We start from the raw sequence: 19,016 nt of genomic DNA on the forward strand, positions 1-19,016 counted from the left end.
TGGGTTTAACCCCCATATGGTTACTCTGATTAAGAAGTGAAGAGGTTTTCGATCACTGTCTAGCTCAGTATTTTTAATTGATTCACCTTAATATGTCTATATGTTTTCATATACACAAGACCTTGCATTTCTCAGATCATGTTTCAAGCCCTTCAGAGGAAATAAGGGCTTGTCTCCCTGAGGGTGCTATTGTGAAATACAGTGGAGTATGAATTTAAAATGCAGCAGTTTGCCTGCATTAACTCCTTGTGTGAATGCGCTGTTCTGCACACAGAATGCCTAGCATCTTCATTTAACCCACTCTACTAAGACTAGAATGATTAAAACCAGATAATAATTTTATTTCATTTATATATTTTTCCTATAAGAACCCCAGTGCTGTTTAAATTAGAATCAGCTGTACATCATCATCATCAACAATATCAGCCTAAGGAGTTCCACCTGTTTCCCCTTTCTTCTTCCCAGAGTTTTGATTTGGTCTAAAGCCAGATTAATTCCTTGTCCCACTTCGATGTGTAACCTTACCAAATTGTGCCAGCACAGCAGAGTTTGAGGGCTTAAATTATTTGGAACAGAGAGGTATCCTTTGAATTGCGACTGATGACAGTATGCAGCTGAATGACACCCTCTGTTACTTGAAGAAAATGCAATGTGCAGTCTACTTTCACTCTGCAGGTGTGGATTTTTATGCTGTGAGACAGAGGCTAATTAGGGTTTAGTCCCCCTTGTCACATAAGTACTGACTCATGGAGTGCTGTGTCCACAACACCTAATTCCGTTTAATCACTGTGCAGCCTTCCCACTTCTGTTGGAATTACCTGTGCTGCCTTCATAGCCTCCTCATGAGTATGAGCAGGTAGAAGTGAAGGGAGGGGTCAAGGTAAAATTAACCAAAGAAATAAATCAACAGGAACATTAAATAAATAAATCAACCTTGAAAGACACATCCCTGTCCCAAAGAATGGACAGCATTCGCTCAATTAGTTTAGACAGACTTTTCAACTAATAGATCTTAGGTGAAAATTCAGGACCTGGTTTTTGTGGTGGATACTGCAGAATGTTCTACATTTTTGTAGTTGTAGTAATTGTCTCTGTGTTGGGGTGAGTTAATTGAATGTTACTGCAATATTTACTGGTGTCTATTTGGTTTCTAGAAACACTATGTTCCCGTCAGTTGGTTTCCTGCCCAAACTATCTTGTCTTCTCCATGCTTCTATTTTGTTTTTAGGTTACCTTCAATAACCCAGTGTGGTTTTATCAACATGTTGCTAATCATGCCTATGCTGCTGAAGAAGAAATTGTTACAGATCAGAAGAAAGCTGTTTATTGTCACTGGAAAGGTAGTTCATATTAAAAACAAAAACAAAATCCATTTTAAAAATCACTTCATTGTTTCTTACAAAATTCACTTAGTGCTGCATATTGCGCAAGAACTTGTGAGAGATCTTCAGATATTTTTTCATATATATTAAACAGTTGTAGAAACATTTTCATTTGTAGGCACCATGATTTAAGTAGAATAGTCCCTATCATCCATGGGGTTGAACACCCTCAGTTGCCATTACCGAACACGGTTGGGTTTCCTCATAATTCTCCTTGTGGTTGACAGTTCGTATGCCATTCAAACTGACTTTTCACTTCTACCACTTGGGATTGGTGTTGTGTCCCTCACAGTAGTTCACACTGAGCTTACTTTTTGCTTTCCCTCATCTGTTCCCTTAAAATCAAGAGAAGCACACCTATTGTTAATTTTTTACAACTCTGTGGTGAGAAAGAACATTTTTAATGCATTCTGTATATTGCTGACTACCTGTTGTGTTAAAATTATTGTCATGGCTTCAAAGCTGATGTTCTGCCCTTGGCTCTACTGTAGAAGCCACATTCCATTGACAGTCTTTCATAGCAGATGCCTTGATTGTTTGAGTAAGGGCTAAACTATGGACTGCTATTTGATGTGCATGCCATTCAGCTTCAGACCTACTAAGAGTATGAGCAGAACCTCTCCAGAAGAAAAGACTTTCTGCTGAAGAATAATGAGACAATTCATGGGACTCTAATCCTGAAACAGGACATACCATGCTTGCATTAAACCAATTGATTTGGCTGTGTCTTGCAAAATGTGTCAACAAAGTCCAGGTTTGATGGGAATCCTCTTGGTAAACCCCCAGATAGGTGTTTTTTTCAACTTATGAGTTAAAGTTAGTTTTGGGTTGGCTGTTCACTGCAATGATGACAAAATCCCATCAGTGGATGCAAGGTGACATCATTTTGTTCCTTTTCCCTCTTGAGATTAGCTGATAGATGCATTATTTTTTGGCTGGGAACTCACTCCAGTGACCTGATAGTGTAGACTCTGTAGGCTTTAGAGGAACAAAAATCCCATATCAGTGTGATTACAGCTTTGGAAAATATAGCCTATTAGAACAGGTGAAGGAACTGCTCTGACTGTACAGCCTAAATAACAGAACGAGGAGAAAGGAAATGCCGCAGAAAAGGAATATGGTGTGTGTTCAGATATGTTTAGGAAATGCCCTGCTATTAGGAACAGTGACATCAACTGTTCTCCATGTCTGAATGAGAATGAGAAGGATGAGAAGAAATGGGCATCAGTTGTAACAAGAGGTGCAAGTTTTAAGTTAGATAAGCCATTTTAATAGGCTAGTTTAAAATACTTTAGCAGTAGTCATGATGTCTAGGCAATGAAAGACAACTTTTCATTCACAACCCCAAAATTAACAAGCAAGGACAAGCCAGTAAGGGCTCATCTTGATGAGGAAGAAGTTGTTGTGAAACTGAAGCAACGGATGGAAAGTGATGAGTCTTTTCCAGGGACTCTCAGTGTACTAGCTGGTGGTCTGAGTTGGTTTGAATTTGTGAGGACACAGCAAGCGACTGTTCTACAAGGGAGGACAACTGGGAGTTAAGGGTGACAGCTGGGCAAGCAGGGACCTCAGTGGCAGGGTGCAGTCTCACAGAACCTGAACAAGAGCAGAGCAGGTCTGCTGGTGCTAGCCAGGGTCAGCCACAGCCCAGCCACCACCACCTAAGTCCACTGTGACAAGCCAGGTCTGAGGTCAAGTCAGGAAGCCCAGACAGCAAGTCTGAGGCAGGACCAGTCAGGCGCAACAGGTGGGGAACTGCAGCACCGGGTGTGCCCCAGAGGAAGTTTCTCGCTGCTTTTTCTTACAGCTCAGCTGTTTTCACAGAAGAGTGATTGAAGCTTGAACAGCCACACTGTCTTAAGTGCAGACCTCAAACACAGGCAGCTTAAACCCTTAGATGTGTGGCGTGGAATTGGCTGTAGAGGAGGATTACGGACAAAGATTGACTACAGGCTGCTCAGGGTGACCAGAGGCTGTTGGCATACTCAGGGCCCTGGCAGAGTTCACAAAGGAAGGATGTGAGAGAGAGATTCAATCTGATGTCTTGTATGTTATATTTTGAATCTGTGGTTAAACATACAGAAATCTTCATGTTGCACTAGAAAAAAAATCAGTCCTGCAGCTTCTAATCTAGACATGGGAACTTGTCATTCTTTTTATTGCCTCTCCTGATCAGAAGTATCCTGTACACAGTAGAGGTGAAAGAGACACTGATGATCCTTTTTCCTCATTGTAGACAGGGTGAGGTTTTAGGATTTCCTTTGTCTTTTATAAGGAGTCTAGACTTTTATCTCTTTATTATGTGTATTGATGTGAAGCTCAGGAAGTTGCCTGTATTCTACTGGTTGTAGGCGGGTATGGCTTGTTATTAAGGCTATTACATTCTTATTCTACTTGGAAGAATGTCCTGATGAATAGTAGAAATGGAACCTGGTTAAATGGATTAGTCAAATCCTTTTTGTTAAATGAATTTTACATATTAGTTTCTGAGACCTAGAGGTATCCCACCTGTCATTGAATTTGACTCACTCAATTATTATTACCATGCATCATCTGCAAAAGAATATTTTATCTTTCCCCATCTCTTACTCTTGAATTCAGTTTTAATCATCTTGATTTGTAAGAGTCTTTGATTGGGTCCAGGCCATTTCACCTTGCTAAAAAAGTAGCTTTCTGCATAGCTGTCAGGTTTTTTAGGTAGATGGGAGAGCTGCTTCTCCTTATGTGAAAGGATAAGTCTATTCCTTGACATCTGTCTGAAGTTTTCTCCTGAAAGTAGTTCTTTAGCTCCATTTACACCAATACATTAACCTACCAGGGATTTTCCCCTTATTTGTCACATGTCAATAGTCAAGAGCTTCCTACTGGTGCTGTTAGAACTTGCACCGTGTCCACAACGCCATACTGTTCCTGAGCTCAAGGGATCTGAGAACATAGCTATTTATATGCCAAGATTGGCTGGTGGATAGCTGATTGCTTGTGGTTAACCACTATGTGAACGTGTATGTAAAGACAGAAAATGTGAAGACACATGTTTTCACTACCCCATCTTGTTCTCCTGGTTCTCCAGAGACCATGAAGATTGCGGGAGTTCCGTAATGGTAGTGAGCAACAGAAATTGTAATGAGTGTCACCTGTATTCTGCTGTATGAGCATATATGTGGAGTCAAAAACTTTGACACATGTGGAAAGTATAACTGCATACTCTCTGCTAGTTCAACAAAACTGAAATTTTTGTGAGACACACACCTGGTCAACATGTCTTGAAGAATTCTGATTACTGACAAATAATCTGGCTTTGGCACGGATGTTTGTGGGGTTAAATGTCACATGATATTAGTAATAGTGCCAGCCTGATTTTTTTCCTAGAAGCAGCTTTTTTTGTGTATTTCTAAAAATATAACAATAGGACGTAAGTATGTAATAGCTTTTTGTGTTTCTACATAAGAAAGAGTACAGCACTCATGTGCAGGTTTTTTCTGTTTGTTTGATTTAGATTGTTTAGGTGTATTTAAAGGAAAGCATAAGCTCTGGGATCATTTAAGAACCCACACACAGGAAAGAGTTGTAGCATGTCCTACTTGTGGAGGAATGTTCTCCAATAACACTAAGTTTTTTGATCATACAAAGAGACAAGTTTCAAAAGATAGTAAGTAAGCTCTTATTTCTGCTTATATTTCTAAGAGATTTTCATTTAAGTTGCTCTGTGATAATGTGCACATGTAATTTCATAAATATTTCTATTTTTCATACAAGTCAATTAAATGAAAGCAGGGTTTGCTCCAGGAAAGCAGTGGTTTTCATAAAGTGTAGAAATTCTTTTGACTTTGCATGTCTGATGAGTTAGGGTAATGTAAGTGAGCAACATAACACCCTTGGATCCATGTTTCAGCAAAAAAGCTGTTCACTTGGCAACTGTGGCATTGCACTGCCTCTCTTCCTTTGGTGCCATGGCACAGCGTGACATTGCATTGACACTGGAAAACTGCCCATGAATGGGAAAGACTTTTGATTACTGAAGTGAGAACCTCCACAAGAGCCAGGCTCAGATTACAAAATCCCTGCAAGTAATCCCAAATGGGAATTTGACTGCTTTCACGTCAAAAAGCACTTTTTTTTCTCTTCAGCTTTGCTTTTCCAGTAAGTATTTTCTTCACCAGAACACTCCCTACCTCAATCAACTATGCATTAGTTGGCATGCTTTCCTAAAGAGGAAGGGGGAGGTGATTGTTTTTTCTGGTTTTAAGCACTTGGAATATTATGAATTGTGGATGTTTTGGTGATGGAAAGTAGGTGCATTCTAGGTAACTGACGGAAGAGCTCAAATTTCAAACTGTTAGTGTTTTGAACAGATTGTTATGCTGTTCAGGATAAATTTAACTTGCTGATAAGCAATCCTTTTCATTAAGCCTAAACTAAATTTTCTTCTGAAGAGCATTGGTAATGAAAAAGAAAATTGAAACTGTATCAGTGCTCTGTTAGATTATTCATGGAACTGGCAGCTATAGGTTATTAATTAATAAGTCTTTCGTAAGTTATTTGCATTGCCACTAAACAGTTTCTATTTAAATTCAGATCGAATGTTTGTTTGCCAGAACTGCCAGAAACATTTTGCCAATGAAAGGCTGCTACGAGATCACATGAGGGGACATGGTAAGTCAGAGCTTTTTAAAATAAAATGCACTTTTCTCAAGGTCACCTTGTACAGAACAGAGCTGTAAGTATTATTATATCAGTTGAGAAAATTCACATACCAGACTGGGGCAACTGTCTTACTAATGCTGGGAAGTAAGAATTTCATTGCCAGTCCCTCTAAAGTGTGGAAATTCCCTTCTTCATGCCCTCTGATCAAAAAGTGTAAGGGGCTTTCTGTTTTGCACTAGCTCCCATGAAGATGCTTATTCTTCACTTCTGTTTACTTGCATTCATGACTAGGGGCATGGTTAAAGCCAAAGCTGTATTTTAGCTTGGACTGCAACTCTGCTCACCTGGCAGTGCATAATCAGCCTCACTCAAATAGTGTAGTCCTTCACTGACCTAACCACAATCTCCCTGAGGTCCCCAGATTATTCCCACAGGTTATACTACAACAGCTATGACTTGCTGGGAAAGAATCCTACAGCATCTAAGCACAAGGAAACATGTGATATTGCTGTTGGCCATACAGGAAATGCAGAAGCTGAGAGCCGGGTGGGTCTTTGCTTCAGGAAAAGGAATATTTGAACCATGTAGCCAGACCTAGGTACCAGTCATTTAGGCTGTATAAACATACAGGCAGCTTTGTGCAGACTTGCTCAGTCAGGGTAGATTCTAGTTTCTAGTTGCATTCTTAAGGAAACATGATTTTTCAGTCTGCAAGTCAACACATTGGTGCTTAACAACTATGCATTTGATTTGGTGCTTACTGTGACCTGCCAGGACTGAACATGTTTGTAGTTGAATGGTTTTATAGTTGACATGCATCTGACTAAAATATCTTAATTTTTATATATTAGAAAATAATTAGGTTTTGTTTGTGTGCTAGATCAGTTTTATTCCTTTGTCTCAGAGTGATTTTGGACAGAAATTGGTAATAAATACAAATCAAGATTTTTTATTTTTTTTATTAGCTAAGGAAGCAGTTTCAGTAAACTGTTGTTTGAGTTTGTTTTGGTTTTCTGGGGTTTGTTTTTTGGTTTTTTGGGTTTTTTTTAATTAAAACATAACACACATTAAGATAGATTTTATATATTGAATAAAGCACATAGCTAATTGGACTGTTTGTGTCTGGTCATTCTGGCTGTGCCTAAACTTTTGTGAACTGTACAGTTCTTGTGCCTGGCCATCCTTGTCCCCTGATAATTCAGACCTCATTCTGCTTACACAGCCAAGGAAAATGGCAAGGTGGCTGGACCTAGGAATAAGGATAATGTGAACCTGTGTCATGTCCCAGTAAGCCACAGTGAACCACCCACAATGTGAATTTGGCTGAGGGAGCTGGAAGGCATTCCAGGGTCCAACTGAACAGGCACAATGTAAATCCCTTTGGATATTAGAGCCAGCACTTCCCTGGTTCATGAATCAGCTTTCTTTATAAGTTCTGGCAGCATACATGTCTGCATGTTAGTGCAGACTACCAGTGCAGACATGATATTTTCAGATTCTTACCCCAGCATAATTCTTAATAGCTTGCAGATATAGATAAATATTGAAATTGTCTTTTAAAAAGCTTGCTTACCTATAAGAAACGACTCTGAAATAAGCTGTGATGTGAATGCAAATGCTGTAGGTATTCTGAAATCACTCCCTGCATGGACATTCTTACATGCCAGACAACCAAGTAAACCATTGAATACTCCCATTTCAAGAGAGTGCTGAACTTCACTCACGGCAGTTTTGCATATTATATTGTTCCAGGCTGGCTTCCACATTAAGCTATTTATTTTAGGGAGGAAAAAAATACTCACTTTTCCTGGTTTAAGACAAACGATGAGGAAAAGTGCCTATGCAGGGAATGATTCCGGAATAATTATAGTGAATTATATTAGTTTTCAAGAAGACATGAGCACTTCACCTGCATGTTTTTCTTTGGTCATCTGTATAGCGCTCAGTTGTTATAAGATAATGTGTTGTTTCAGAGTCCGAAATATGACAGATTTTGTCTAAATCCAAAACTTCTTTACTGAGACCCTTCCTACTGCATTCATCAGGCTGCTGATTCATATGCAGCCAAGCAAACATTTGTTCAGCTTAAGATGTTACAGTCCTGCCTGCCAATCTGCCAGAGGTCTTCCCCTGTTCCAGAGTCAGAGCAAACCTGTGTCTCAGCCACTGCAGTTCGATGTCTGGCAGCTTAGCAAGTACCTTGCATTATTATGCCTTAAGCAAATATACCTGAATGTGAAATGGGGAGGTGGAGGACAGACATGTATTCTTTCTGCCATCTTTTTGAGAGTGGTAATACCTTAAACAGTAAAAGTAGATTTGCCAGTGCTTGTCTGTCAGAAGGCCTCCAGACAACATCCACCTTTTAGAAATCCTCCCAAAGTGCCAAGGGCAAAGTGATAATCATCCTTTTTGTTACAGCCTAGAGAGTGAAACATTATCCTCTACATCTTTTTCCCTTACCATCTATTTTTTTTAAGTAACTTGAAACATTGTAAGATTGACCATTACTCCATTACCCTCCTTATTGCTTCTGCAATCCATTTTAATATTTTTTTCTGTGTGTTTTAGTCTCAAATATATTATAATATCTTACTTTAAATCTGATATTTTTATATATTTTTGTCGTGCGTCATAGCAGACAATGTCAGTGTGAAACTGGGATACAGAACTAAAAGTATCTTTCTTTTCTAGTTTATCACGTTACATGTGCCCTTTGTGACATGGTACGCACAAGTGTTTCCTCACTGAAAGCACACACCAGATTCCGACACTGTAATGAACGTCCTTTCCATTGTCACCTCTGTGACAGCAGGTAAGAAAATCTGAGGCTTGTTGCTATGTGAGCAGAACCGTAAAACCAAGTTGGTGTTCTACATGGGAATAAAGAAAGAAAAGTTTTCAACTGCTAAAATAATCAACAGGTCTATGAAGAAATCTAATAGGTTCATCTGATGTTCATCTGCTTTCACCTGCTGAGATGCTGTAGTTCATGAACTTGTGGTGCACGTAGAACTGATATGTTAAAAGGTGAATTTTCTTGGCAAGATCATGAGTACGCCAAAATGGTCATCACAAGTTGAGACATGTAGCAGTATTGCCCTAAACTATGTCTTTTGCCATTCTAAATGATTGCTGGCTGTTTGCTGGGAGAGTTGCAGTCTTCTCCTTCGAGTGATTTTTCTGCCATGGGCTTACAATATCTTCTGCTGTCTAATGCTCTCATTTTCCTGTGGTGGTTTCTTTTGCTTTTGCCATATGATGCCACACAGGAGACAAATAAAAAAACCCCACAACATTGTAATGTGACAGACCAAACTGTATATATAAGCACTGACAAATTATGTTTAACTTTACCAGAGAAGGTAAGAGGTCTGGTCTTTCATGCTGAAAGTGTGATAAAGTGAATAAGTACTTATGTACTTTTGTGTTCGGTGAACTGTGAGTGGGCAGCAGGAAATAATCTGAATTTCTAGACCAGAGAGCATGAAATGACTGACTGAAAATGGACAAGAATTTTCTCTACACAAACAAAAAGAGGGGGTGATGCCTTGCAACATGGTTGTTGAAAAATTACCTAGATTTGGGCATGGTGTGGATGTGTGGGAAGAAAGAGGGAATGGAAAATTAAACCCAGAGCACATCAAAGAGATGTCTGTACTATCCCCTTTTCACAGGTGGAAAAAATGAGGTAGAGAAGCAATTTACACATATTCCGCTTTCACTTGTCATTGTCAGAGCCAAAAATTACTACCTCCCAGTCCTAAACATTAACCACAAGACAACTCCTCTGTACTATTATATCTGTTATTTGTTTTACCTTGTTTTCAAGTTTTAAGAATGCGTATGATCTGCATAAACATGTTGAAACACACAATGATTCAGATGCCTACAGCTGTGATGTTGAAGGATGTGGTTTTATTTCACGGACTTTACAAACTTTGAAACAGCATTACAAGAGAGTACATATGGTGAGTATATTAAATAGCAGAATAAAATACCTTGTTACAAATGAGACTAAAATTCCAATTTTATATGCCTTTAGTTTTTTGTGAATTGTTTCATTTTTGCATCAAATCAAGTACTTACTTGCACAGATTTCTAAGTCTCTTGCAAGTATTATTCAAATACCCAATTCATCCTTACCTTAAAGTAAGCACTTGAGTGCTTACTTTAGGTGCATGCAGTTGCATACTCACTGTCTTGAACCCCCCCCACATACACCCAACCCCTTTTGAAAAATAAGATGACAATCCTAATCTCAACAGCCAAGTATTTCGGGGATTAAAATCCAGTGTCACCTTTCTCCTCATGTTGGTACTCCATCCTTAGAATTAATATGTTACCTGAAAACAGAGAAACTGTAAAGTATGTAAAGCATACATCACTTTTAATCAGGTGAGTCTGGCCACAGCGTTAAAATACAGTTTTGGCTGCTATAGTTTATGCACACTTGTTGCCTGCTGCTTCATCTTCCTGAGTTATGACAGTTATGATCACTGCTATGTTGTAAAATGCATATATTTTAGTGAAAGATGTGTGTCACACTGCTATTGGAGCACTGATGGACTATGCTGAGAATTTCCTTGTTCACTGGGGTTCCTTAAACAGACATGTTTTAAAAAGCACAGATTTTAAATGTTTTAGGAAGTTCACTTCAGAAGAGTTTTCAGCTAGTTTATGTGGTTTTCCCTTTTTCAACAAATGAATAATTTTTGTCATATGTACCTGCAAGCCTTCAGTGACTCTAACAGTCTTTCTTTCCAAGAGTAATGGCATTCTGAAATATAAATGCCACATCTGTCAGAAATGTTTCTCCTGGAGTTATACATTGACCCTACATCTTCGAAAAGCTCATAAACTCTGCAGTCATTCTCGTTTCAGGTATGTTACCAGCTGATTCTTGCTCAGATCATAAAGTTGGGGTTTTTTAAAACATTTTGTCTAAGAGATGCAGATATTTAATTAAATGTTATCTTAAGTTTGCTTCTGTTTTAAGCATTCTGAGCATGAAACAATTTACTACTTAGGTTTCGTTAGCACTAGTGTAAAGATAGTTAAACCAAGGAAATAAAAAGGTCTTTATGCTTTTATAGCTTTTACCACTCTGGAAAATCTTGTAACCTAGGTTGTTGAAAGAAATTTTTTGACCCTGCAAGTTATATCCATGAAAGAGTACATAAATATTTCAACAGCTTCTGTAGTATAAACAAGCCATAATCTCCATTTTGGAACAAGAAAATCCAGCAAATAAAATATAATTATGAATAGATACCTTTTATTTTCTGTTACATGATGTATATTTGATAAAAACTACTTATCAGAACCCTCTTGCAGGTGGTCCTTCATATAGAGTGCCTTTTGTTTAAGTGCCACCTAATAAATAGCAATCTAATTCATCTTTTAACTGCTGCCATTCTCAGTTTTGAAAATCTAACTAGAGATTAGATTATCCTTACTTTCTGCTGTAAATGCTGTGTTTGTACTTGTATTTTCAGTGTTGTCAATTTTATTCCCTTAGATATAAAGAAGATGATGAGGGTCATATGAGTTTGAATGTAGCAGTGTATAATGACATCATGGGTTTAGGTCAGGCTCTCAATAACAAGACAGGAACAAATAAGCCTTCACCAAGTCAAAATAGTTTTGGAAGAGAAGGAAGAGACTCATGCGAAAGAGACACTTCAACAGTAGAAGTGCTTTTCATGCAGCTTCAGCCAGGATCACAAGCTACTCGAGAAAATGTTTGGGTAGAAACAGAGACTTCTGTGTCAGAGCCTATGTATTCTGAACTTCAAACTGCTGTACAGCCATTTGAAAGCTGTTGTACTTCTGATGAAGTTGACGAAGCAGAAGGAAAAACTAGCAGAAATGGAGCTGGGCTTGGGAATTCAGATAGCTTTCCAGAAAAACAGCCTTTTAATGGATTCTTACTGTGAAAAGTATACTCTTCTGAAGAGGTTTATTCTTTTAAATAAAATAGGTTCTAAAGTCTTCACTTTTATCCTTCACAAATCTTGTACACAATACTGTGCTTTCTCACCTTTCACATTAACTTATTCTAATGTGCTTAGAGAATATATGCAAAATACAATATTATGCATGTATAATACTTTATAGCCTTTTGGAGAAGAAACTTTTAAGTTCTGTATATTCACCTAGCGTATATATCTGTGTGCATGTGTATTTATTTATTAAAAATATATATCCCATGGGGAAAGTGTTGAGCCAATGCATGAGACAAACAGTTTGAACTGATACGTAAAGCACCCCATTTTCTATTAGCCTACTACATTATTTATTAGAAATCAGCAGCAGCTTGTGAGATGTATATTAAAACTCAGTTTTGTCAGGTTTCTTAGCTTTACTAAGTGACTTTAATAACTCTTGAAATAATTTGAGACTTTATTCTCATAAAGGACTTTTAAGCTACAACTAAATGATTACATTTAAATAAAAAAAAAGGTATGTCTAAATAAAATAAAGATGTTCACAGAGCTGGATTTATATAGGGTTTATATACAATTTGGTATAGTGGCAATTTTATAGATGTTTGTTGCGTGCTGCAGATACAACAGTGAGAAAGTAAATGAATGATATTGGCAGTATAACTAAATGTATCCCACCTGTGTTTTCACAAATAATTCCACATAGCCATAGTTATCCTGATCTGTTAGGAAAAGTGTGTGGCAAAGGCATTTGTCTGAGTCTTCTATAAAGAGCATAGACAAAAAGACATGTATCTTTCATCACAGTAAAAACGAATTACAGTGTTTGAAACATTTCTTTTAAACCAGGAACCTTCCAAATAAAATATGTATGCAGGAGAAGGTGGTATTCAGCCAGCTAGAAATCTAGTTCACTCTGTGCTAACCACCACAAGCTGGTGTCCCTTGAGGGCCCAGAGGTATTCTCTGAGAAGGGCTTCCTGTGCCAATTTGACAGTGCAACTTTCAGTGCATAGACAGAGTGGTATTGCATCACCACCACTTACTAAATGTTCATTCTTTTATGAGAGAAACTAGTACTGAGAGTGCAGGACGAGCCATCAGCTTGCACACAGGTGAGGCTCTGGACAGCAGAATGTAGTATCAGGCACACTGGGAATAGTTTAAATAAAAGTAGGCTGTCTGAAATTGAAGTGAGCTTGCTGTGTAACCCTACGGATGCTGGGGCACTTGTGTTTGGGAGGATGTACACTGCATGTCCTGTAGAAAACTGGCTCCCCTGAACTGGCCCTTCATCACCCAGCTGCTGCCCGCTGTTGCACACGAGGACCACGAGGCTGTGCTAGGCCAGTGCTGGGGTAAGGAGGGATGTGCTCCCAGTCATCCCCACAGCTGGAAGAGCACAGCATTCTGCCCAGGACCCTCATGAGGACCTGTAGGAGCAGGTGGAATGGTGATACTGGTATCTGCTTCCTACATTTGCTGTCACAAAGAGCATGGGCAAGTGAGCCTGCTGATGCGTTTGTGCTGGTCTGCTACAGCTGCATTAGGAATGGGAGTGGGGCTTGCTGGAGGGAGCCCTAAATCATGACTGTGCACCCATCCTCACTGCTGCTTCAGCCTGACAATCTGGACCAGGTTGTCTGTGATGCTTAGCAATCTTGGCCAGAGAGAGAAAAGGAGTTTAAGACTCCTGTCACAAGCATAGGCACACTAAAAGTGATGGCTGTAAAAAATCTCCTTCCACAGCTGTCCAGCTTGTTACTGCCTTGAAAGTTCCTGCTTTGCAGGTAGCTGAGATCTTTGCGCTCAGGTTTTAGTATTATTAAGTATGCTGGGCTGTAATTTGTGGCAATTCAGCTGATGTTTGAAGAGCAGTTGAGCCATCTGTGTAGTGGGGGCAGGCCAGACAGATGTGGGTGGCAGCCTGATTTTAATCTGCCTTTGTGCATGAATCAGAGACCTGTCATTTTTAATACTTTATAGTATGGGTACAACTGAGTCACGTTTCTCTGGGCAATGAACAGGTACCACTATAGCCTCTGGGACTTCCCCTGCTAAATATCAAAGGCCTGCAACAAACAACAGAGGTGTTAATACTTCCCAAAGAAAGAGTCCTTTATAATGGAAAATATTATTCAACCAGAGTACAGAGGAGTCTTTTTCCAGATCTTTTAAAATAGCCTAGCAGTAACATCTGGTCCATTATCCAACAATTTACACCTTTGGATAGATCTCCATGCCGGCATGACTGGGAGGCTGCTGCCTTTGGTGCAAGCTCCACTGCAGGTACTGGGGTTGATTTACACAAAGGCCATTTGGGGCTTCACATAACAGATTTAAACGTGGCATTACGGATTTGTGCTTGAGCTGTGGAACCACACTTGCAGGGCAATGGTATGACCTGCAATTTTGACATTGCCACAACTTCCTGTGAGCCTATTAAATACATTTTGGAAGACAAAATCAACTGTGGAGACAGACACAGTGGGATGATAATTTATTAATGGAGACCTATTCTTTAAAATCATATTTTCAAATAATTTCCCTCAGTTATGCTACTTAATGACCTTCTAGAGTTTTATCCTGCTGTTGCTTAGATTCCACTTTAGCATTGCTCACAGTGTTTGTATTCACATGGGGGCTTTGCAAAGCTAAAAGGTTGCATCTGTTATCTTGTCAGTAATCTTGTATAGAATCTACGTTCTTACATTAGTTTGTGTGAGGAGGCTTTGCTAACACCCGTGTCTTCACTAGGTAATAGTAGTCAGTGACAATGGATTTCAAAGTTGGTTTAGTTGTTTTTTCAGAGTTTTTTTCAAGTTTTATGTTAAGATGTAAGGGTTGTATTAGCACTCCAAGATGGTGGTTTGCATGTACAAAGCAAAATAAAATATCTGTCTGAATGGAAGCTCTTTGGTGAAAAGAGGCTTTTTTTTTATTTCTGATTTTGATACCAAATTTTAAATTTTCCATGCTCATTATTTGCACTATAGTAACTGCATGTAGATCTATTCGCTTTTGAAAATGAGGGTTTTGTTTCTGCTTCATTTTCAACGTGATCCTGAAGCTGCTTTCTCCCCAGCAAGTGCTGCAAAGTGCCATCCTGTAGAAGTGCCTACAGAGCATGCCTGCAGACTCACCCTGCCACCTTGTACCACGACACTGTGTGACACTGGGTGCGCATTAAGTAAGTGTCTCCCTTGAACACACACTCTATTCAGCAGCTCTACAAGAAAGAAGACATGATTTGCTGTCATTTGTGGGACCCAGCTTGAAAAACAGCTTCTTCCCGTGCACACCAGGTATGAGGTGGATGTGAGTCATTAGGGACTTGTTCTCATGGAGCCAGATCATCAGATAAGGCAAACTGGCACAGGTCCACCAAGACTGTGAAACCAGCACAATGTCTAGCTGCGGCTCTGGCACGGGACCTGTGTGGATTTCGGTGGGACAGGGCTAGCCCTTGGCTTTGTGGAGGCAGGAGGAGCCAGGCTGACAAAGAAACCCTTTGATAATGACCTCGGAGACGGTGCCCTGCAGCACAGCTAACAGCAGGAAAAAATGTACCTGAAAAATGACGGTGTGTGCCAAGAAGCTGAGCAAGACCAAGCTTGAGGAAATCATGCAGAATACCTTTTTTGTTCTCAGAGGTATAAGAACAAAAATTTAAAACTAGGCATTCTTTTCCCCAATACCACAGTAACAACTGTGTTAGTCATTCACTGCTTACATGCAGGTGATTAATCTTTCTTTTTTAATTAGTATTTTTTCACTTTGTACAGGCTCTCTACCACCATAAACAGAGCTGATAACAAGATGCATGTACAATTTGGGTTGTTTAATACTTCTCAGTTAAGTTCCTGAATGCAGGGCTTTTTATAGTCCTTTTAGAGAAAGAATGTTAGCAACAATAGTTCAGTGGTTTCTAAGAAAGCAGTTACGAGAAAGCACAGTATTTGTCTCTTGGCAAAAAATTCTCAGAGCTGGATCATTAAACAACGCTATTGTTTTGCATGGGCTTTAAAATTTAGTGGCTGGGAGAGGAGTGGTTGCCCTGACCTGGGTTTTGGCATATAATTCCATGCAGAAAGATGTTACAAGCAATCTGCAAAGCCTACCAAAAGAGAATGTTCTGTTACTGTCCCTATAGCAAGGAGCTTATATGATTTCCAACAAACTATGATTTGCCTTAGTTTTCTGCCTCCACAGATGAGTTCTCAGCTTCACAAGGAAGCCACCAGATTTTTATTAACTTCTGTTCCGATTTGTTCAAATATTACAGTCACAAGCACTAAAACCACACGGTGAAGGCCCAAGCATGTTCTCCAGCCTGCCTTGTAATTCATGGTTTACTTTTGTATATTCAAATGAATTTATAAAGGAACTACCTTCTAGGGTGCTGAGCAGGCAGAGCTGTCACTAACTTAAGCTCTGAACTAGCAAAAATATGCATTCTGGGCACTATGAGCCATCCAGCTGGAGCATGTCATTGACTGCAGGAGGATTACCTACACTGTACTTTGTTGGGTTTTTTCCAGTGGAAAAGTTGGTTTAAGAATTCCCATCCTCTTCCTACCACTCATTTCCACCTCCACGCCACACTTGTCAGTTGTTTGTGAGGGTGTGCTTTAAATGAGATAAGCAAGGAACTCCAGCATCTGCTACGATGTACAACTATGCCCCTTTCAACACCTTCTTCAGAGGTAGTTTCCTTCCAGCCCACTTGCCTCCCCTTCTGTTGACATTAACAAGTACCTGGTAAGTCAGGCCAGCTTTCTGATCTGCCTGAAAACTAACCTGGGAGGTTTTTTAAGTGAGATCATTGAGCTGGTGCAGTTACTGTTCAACCACATGAACACAAGTGCAACCATGTGAATACAGGCACCGACACAAAAAGGGGAGGGCAGCCTCCTTCAGAGACAATGTAGTTTTAGGCTTGCTTAAGCCAACTGCAGCATGGCACCATTTGTATATAAAAACCTAAGCGTAGCTTAAATGTTTGCAGAGTGGGCAAAAGGATGGATATTTTGTGCTAGCTTTTTGGAAAGTTGCAAGTTGCCAATTAGTGCTTTTTTTCCTACTAGTTTTGAAGCTATTACATAGTTGCCACCTGCTATCCATTCACAGAACATAGAAGCAAAATACTTTAGCTCTAACATAACAGGGCTAAGGTGCTCTACACCCTGTTGAATCTTCATGTTGGTTGACTTCATACACACCCAGCAACCCTTTAAAAGTATTACATTCTAAAAAGAACAAGTTAAAGCACTAGATTAAATCCTGGTCTCTGAAAGGACTGAGAAAGACTGTAAGACAATGAAACAGTAAGAAAAGAGTTTCTTTGGGATGCTTCTGCAAACGTACGCACAGGGGAGAGAAGGATTTTATACAAGACTGGTCACCTTGCCACAGAAAGATACATTAGGTTGGTTTCACATGATTTGTTTTCAACAGACCTAATATTGACTATTGTTTGTCAGTTGGTAACTATTAGCCTACTTTATTTATTTCAGCCAGTGACCTGACTGCTCCGGAATTCCCTTGCCACCTTCCTCTTCTGCCTCTTGAAGACTAGCTGTTCCAGTGCCCTCTTCCAGCCTTCCTACACTTTACCAACTAAAAGCTCGGAACCTGGGCAGCTGGTTCTCTAAGCAGCTTAAATGTGAATTTTATTTAGGCCTAGCCCTTTTTGAAAGCATTTAAGTAATTAAAATTCTCTTACATGAGTTCTTCCTGTGTTCTGTCATGAGCTTTCACTCCTTTGTTGCTGCTGTTTGTCGAATTAATTCTCTAATCACAGTACAGGCAGAAGGTGTACAATCCACTTTTTGCTTAAACTTGACTGCCAACTATGTGCAAGTTGGGTTTCATCTCACTCAGTTTTAGAACTTTCACTAGTTTCCCAATGAAACAGGAGCTTGAATGACAATGGAACAAACCACCTGGTGTGCTATTTGCAACAAAGTGGTGCACACCTCCAGAAGGTAGAGCGTCGGAGGCCCTATTTCTCAAAATCGTTTCAACTTCTGCAGACCTCCATGACAGATGGCAGGTTCCCCAGACTGATCCAGTTACAGCTGACATCCCAAATCAAAGCAAGGACAATGATGATAGCCAGGACAAGGAAGTCAGGTAGAGGTGTACTGTTGGGTCACACAGGTGACCTAAGGGCTTGTCTCTACACGCAGTTGTTTCTTATTCTCGATTTATTTATACAGAGGTGTTCTCATTCAGAGTAAGCCGGTTTAATCCAGAGTAAATTAAGCAGGAACAAGTCCCTGTCAAATAGAGCCCCGAGAACAGACTTGGTGTCCCATGTCTTTTGAAAGTAATTAAATGTCTCTATAGATTCTTTTTAAATGGAGCTTTGCAAAGACAAGACTGACTCCTGCTATTATCCTAGCTTTGAAACACATTGTCCTCTATCTATTGCCCAACCTGCCAGATTAAATGATCATAGGCTAACTGCCTAGAACGATCAGCTTGAATCTGATATTCAGAATGATAAACAAACACGAGCTTTATTATCCTTTAGACATGTGATAGGTGTGAAGGTCACATTGCAGATCGCAATAGCCTCCTTACCAAAGGTTGCAGACTCCTTTCTTTGCACTGCAGCATCTCAGTCACAGAGTAAGACCCTTTATCCATTGCTCCAAGTCCTTTGGCACTTGCAGTTAGATCCACAAAAGGATTCAGACACTGAAATCTGCTGCTGGGATCATCATAGCTCCTAATCCCAGGGGCAACTGAAAACCAGGCAGGCAGCAGTTCTTGGCAACAGTTTCCCTAAAAACTGTTGCTTTGGAGCATGCCCGGGCAGCCTCCAGCTTTTACCAGGCAGGGCAGGCTGGCCCAAGCATTGCAGCCCCCTAAGGGTGATGCATAGGTGGAGGGTTCATCTGCCCTTGCCGGAGGCACGCAGACCCACTGGGGCTCCTAGAGAAGAGGAGGAAGGAACACACTTGCCGGCACTTCCCTCCCCTTTATTTAATAGCTAATTATCACACCCCAACAACAGTGCGCAGCGCTCCCCTCC

General features: G+C 39.9%; 1 protein-coding gene across 1 annotated transcript; it reads left to right on the forward strand.

Moving 5' to 3' along the window:
* Positions 1–1,228: 1,228 nt before the first annotated feature.
* LOC104404690 (histone H4 transcription factor-like) lies at positions 1,229–11,965 on the forward strand (the record flags this gene model as incomplete). Its single annotated transcript, XM_010013196.1, has 6 exons — positions 1,229–1,340; positions 5,958–6,035; positions 8,721–8,841; positions 9,859–9,997; positions 10,795–10,910; positions 11,548–11,965. Coding segments are annotated over 6 exons (984 nt in total), but the record flags the coding sequence as incomplete, so codon positions are not given.
* Between the last annotated feature and the right edge of the window lie 7,051 nt (positions 11,966–19,016).

The sequence above is a fragment of the Nestor notabilis genome, unplaced genomic scaffold (genome assembly GCF_000696875.1).
Source record: "Nestor notabilis isolate BGI_N333 unplaced genomic scaffold, ASM69687v1 scaffold36214, whole genome shotgun sequence".
NCBI lineage: Eukaryota > Metazoa > Chordata > Aves > Psittaciformes > Psittacidae > Nestor > Nestor notabilis.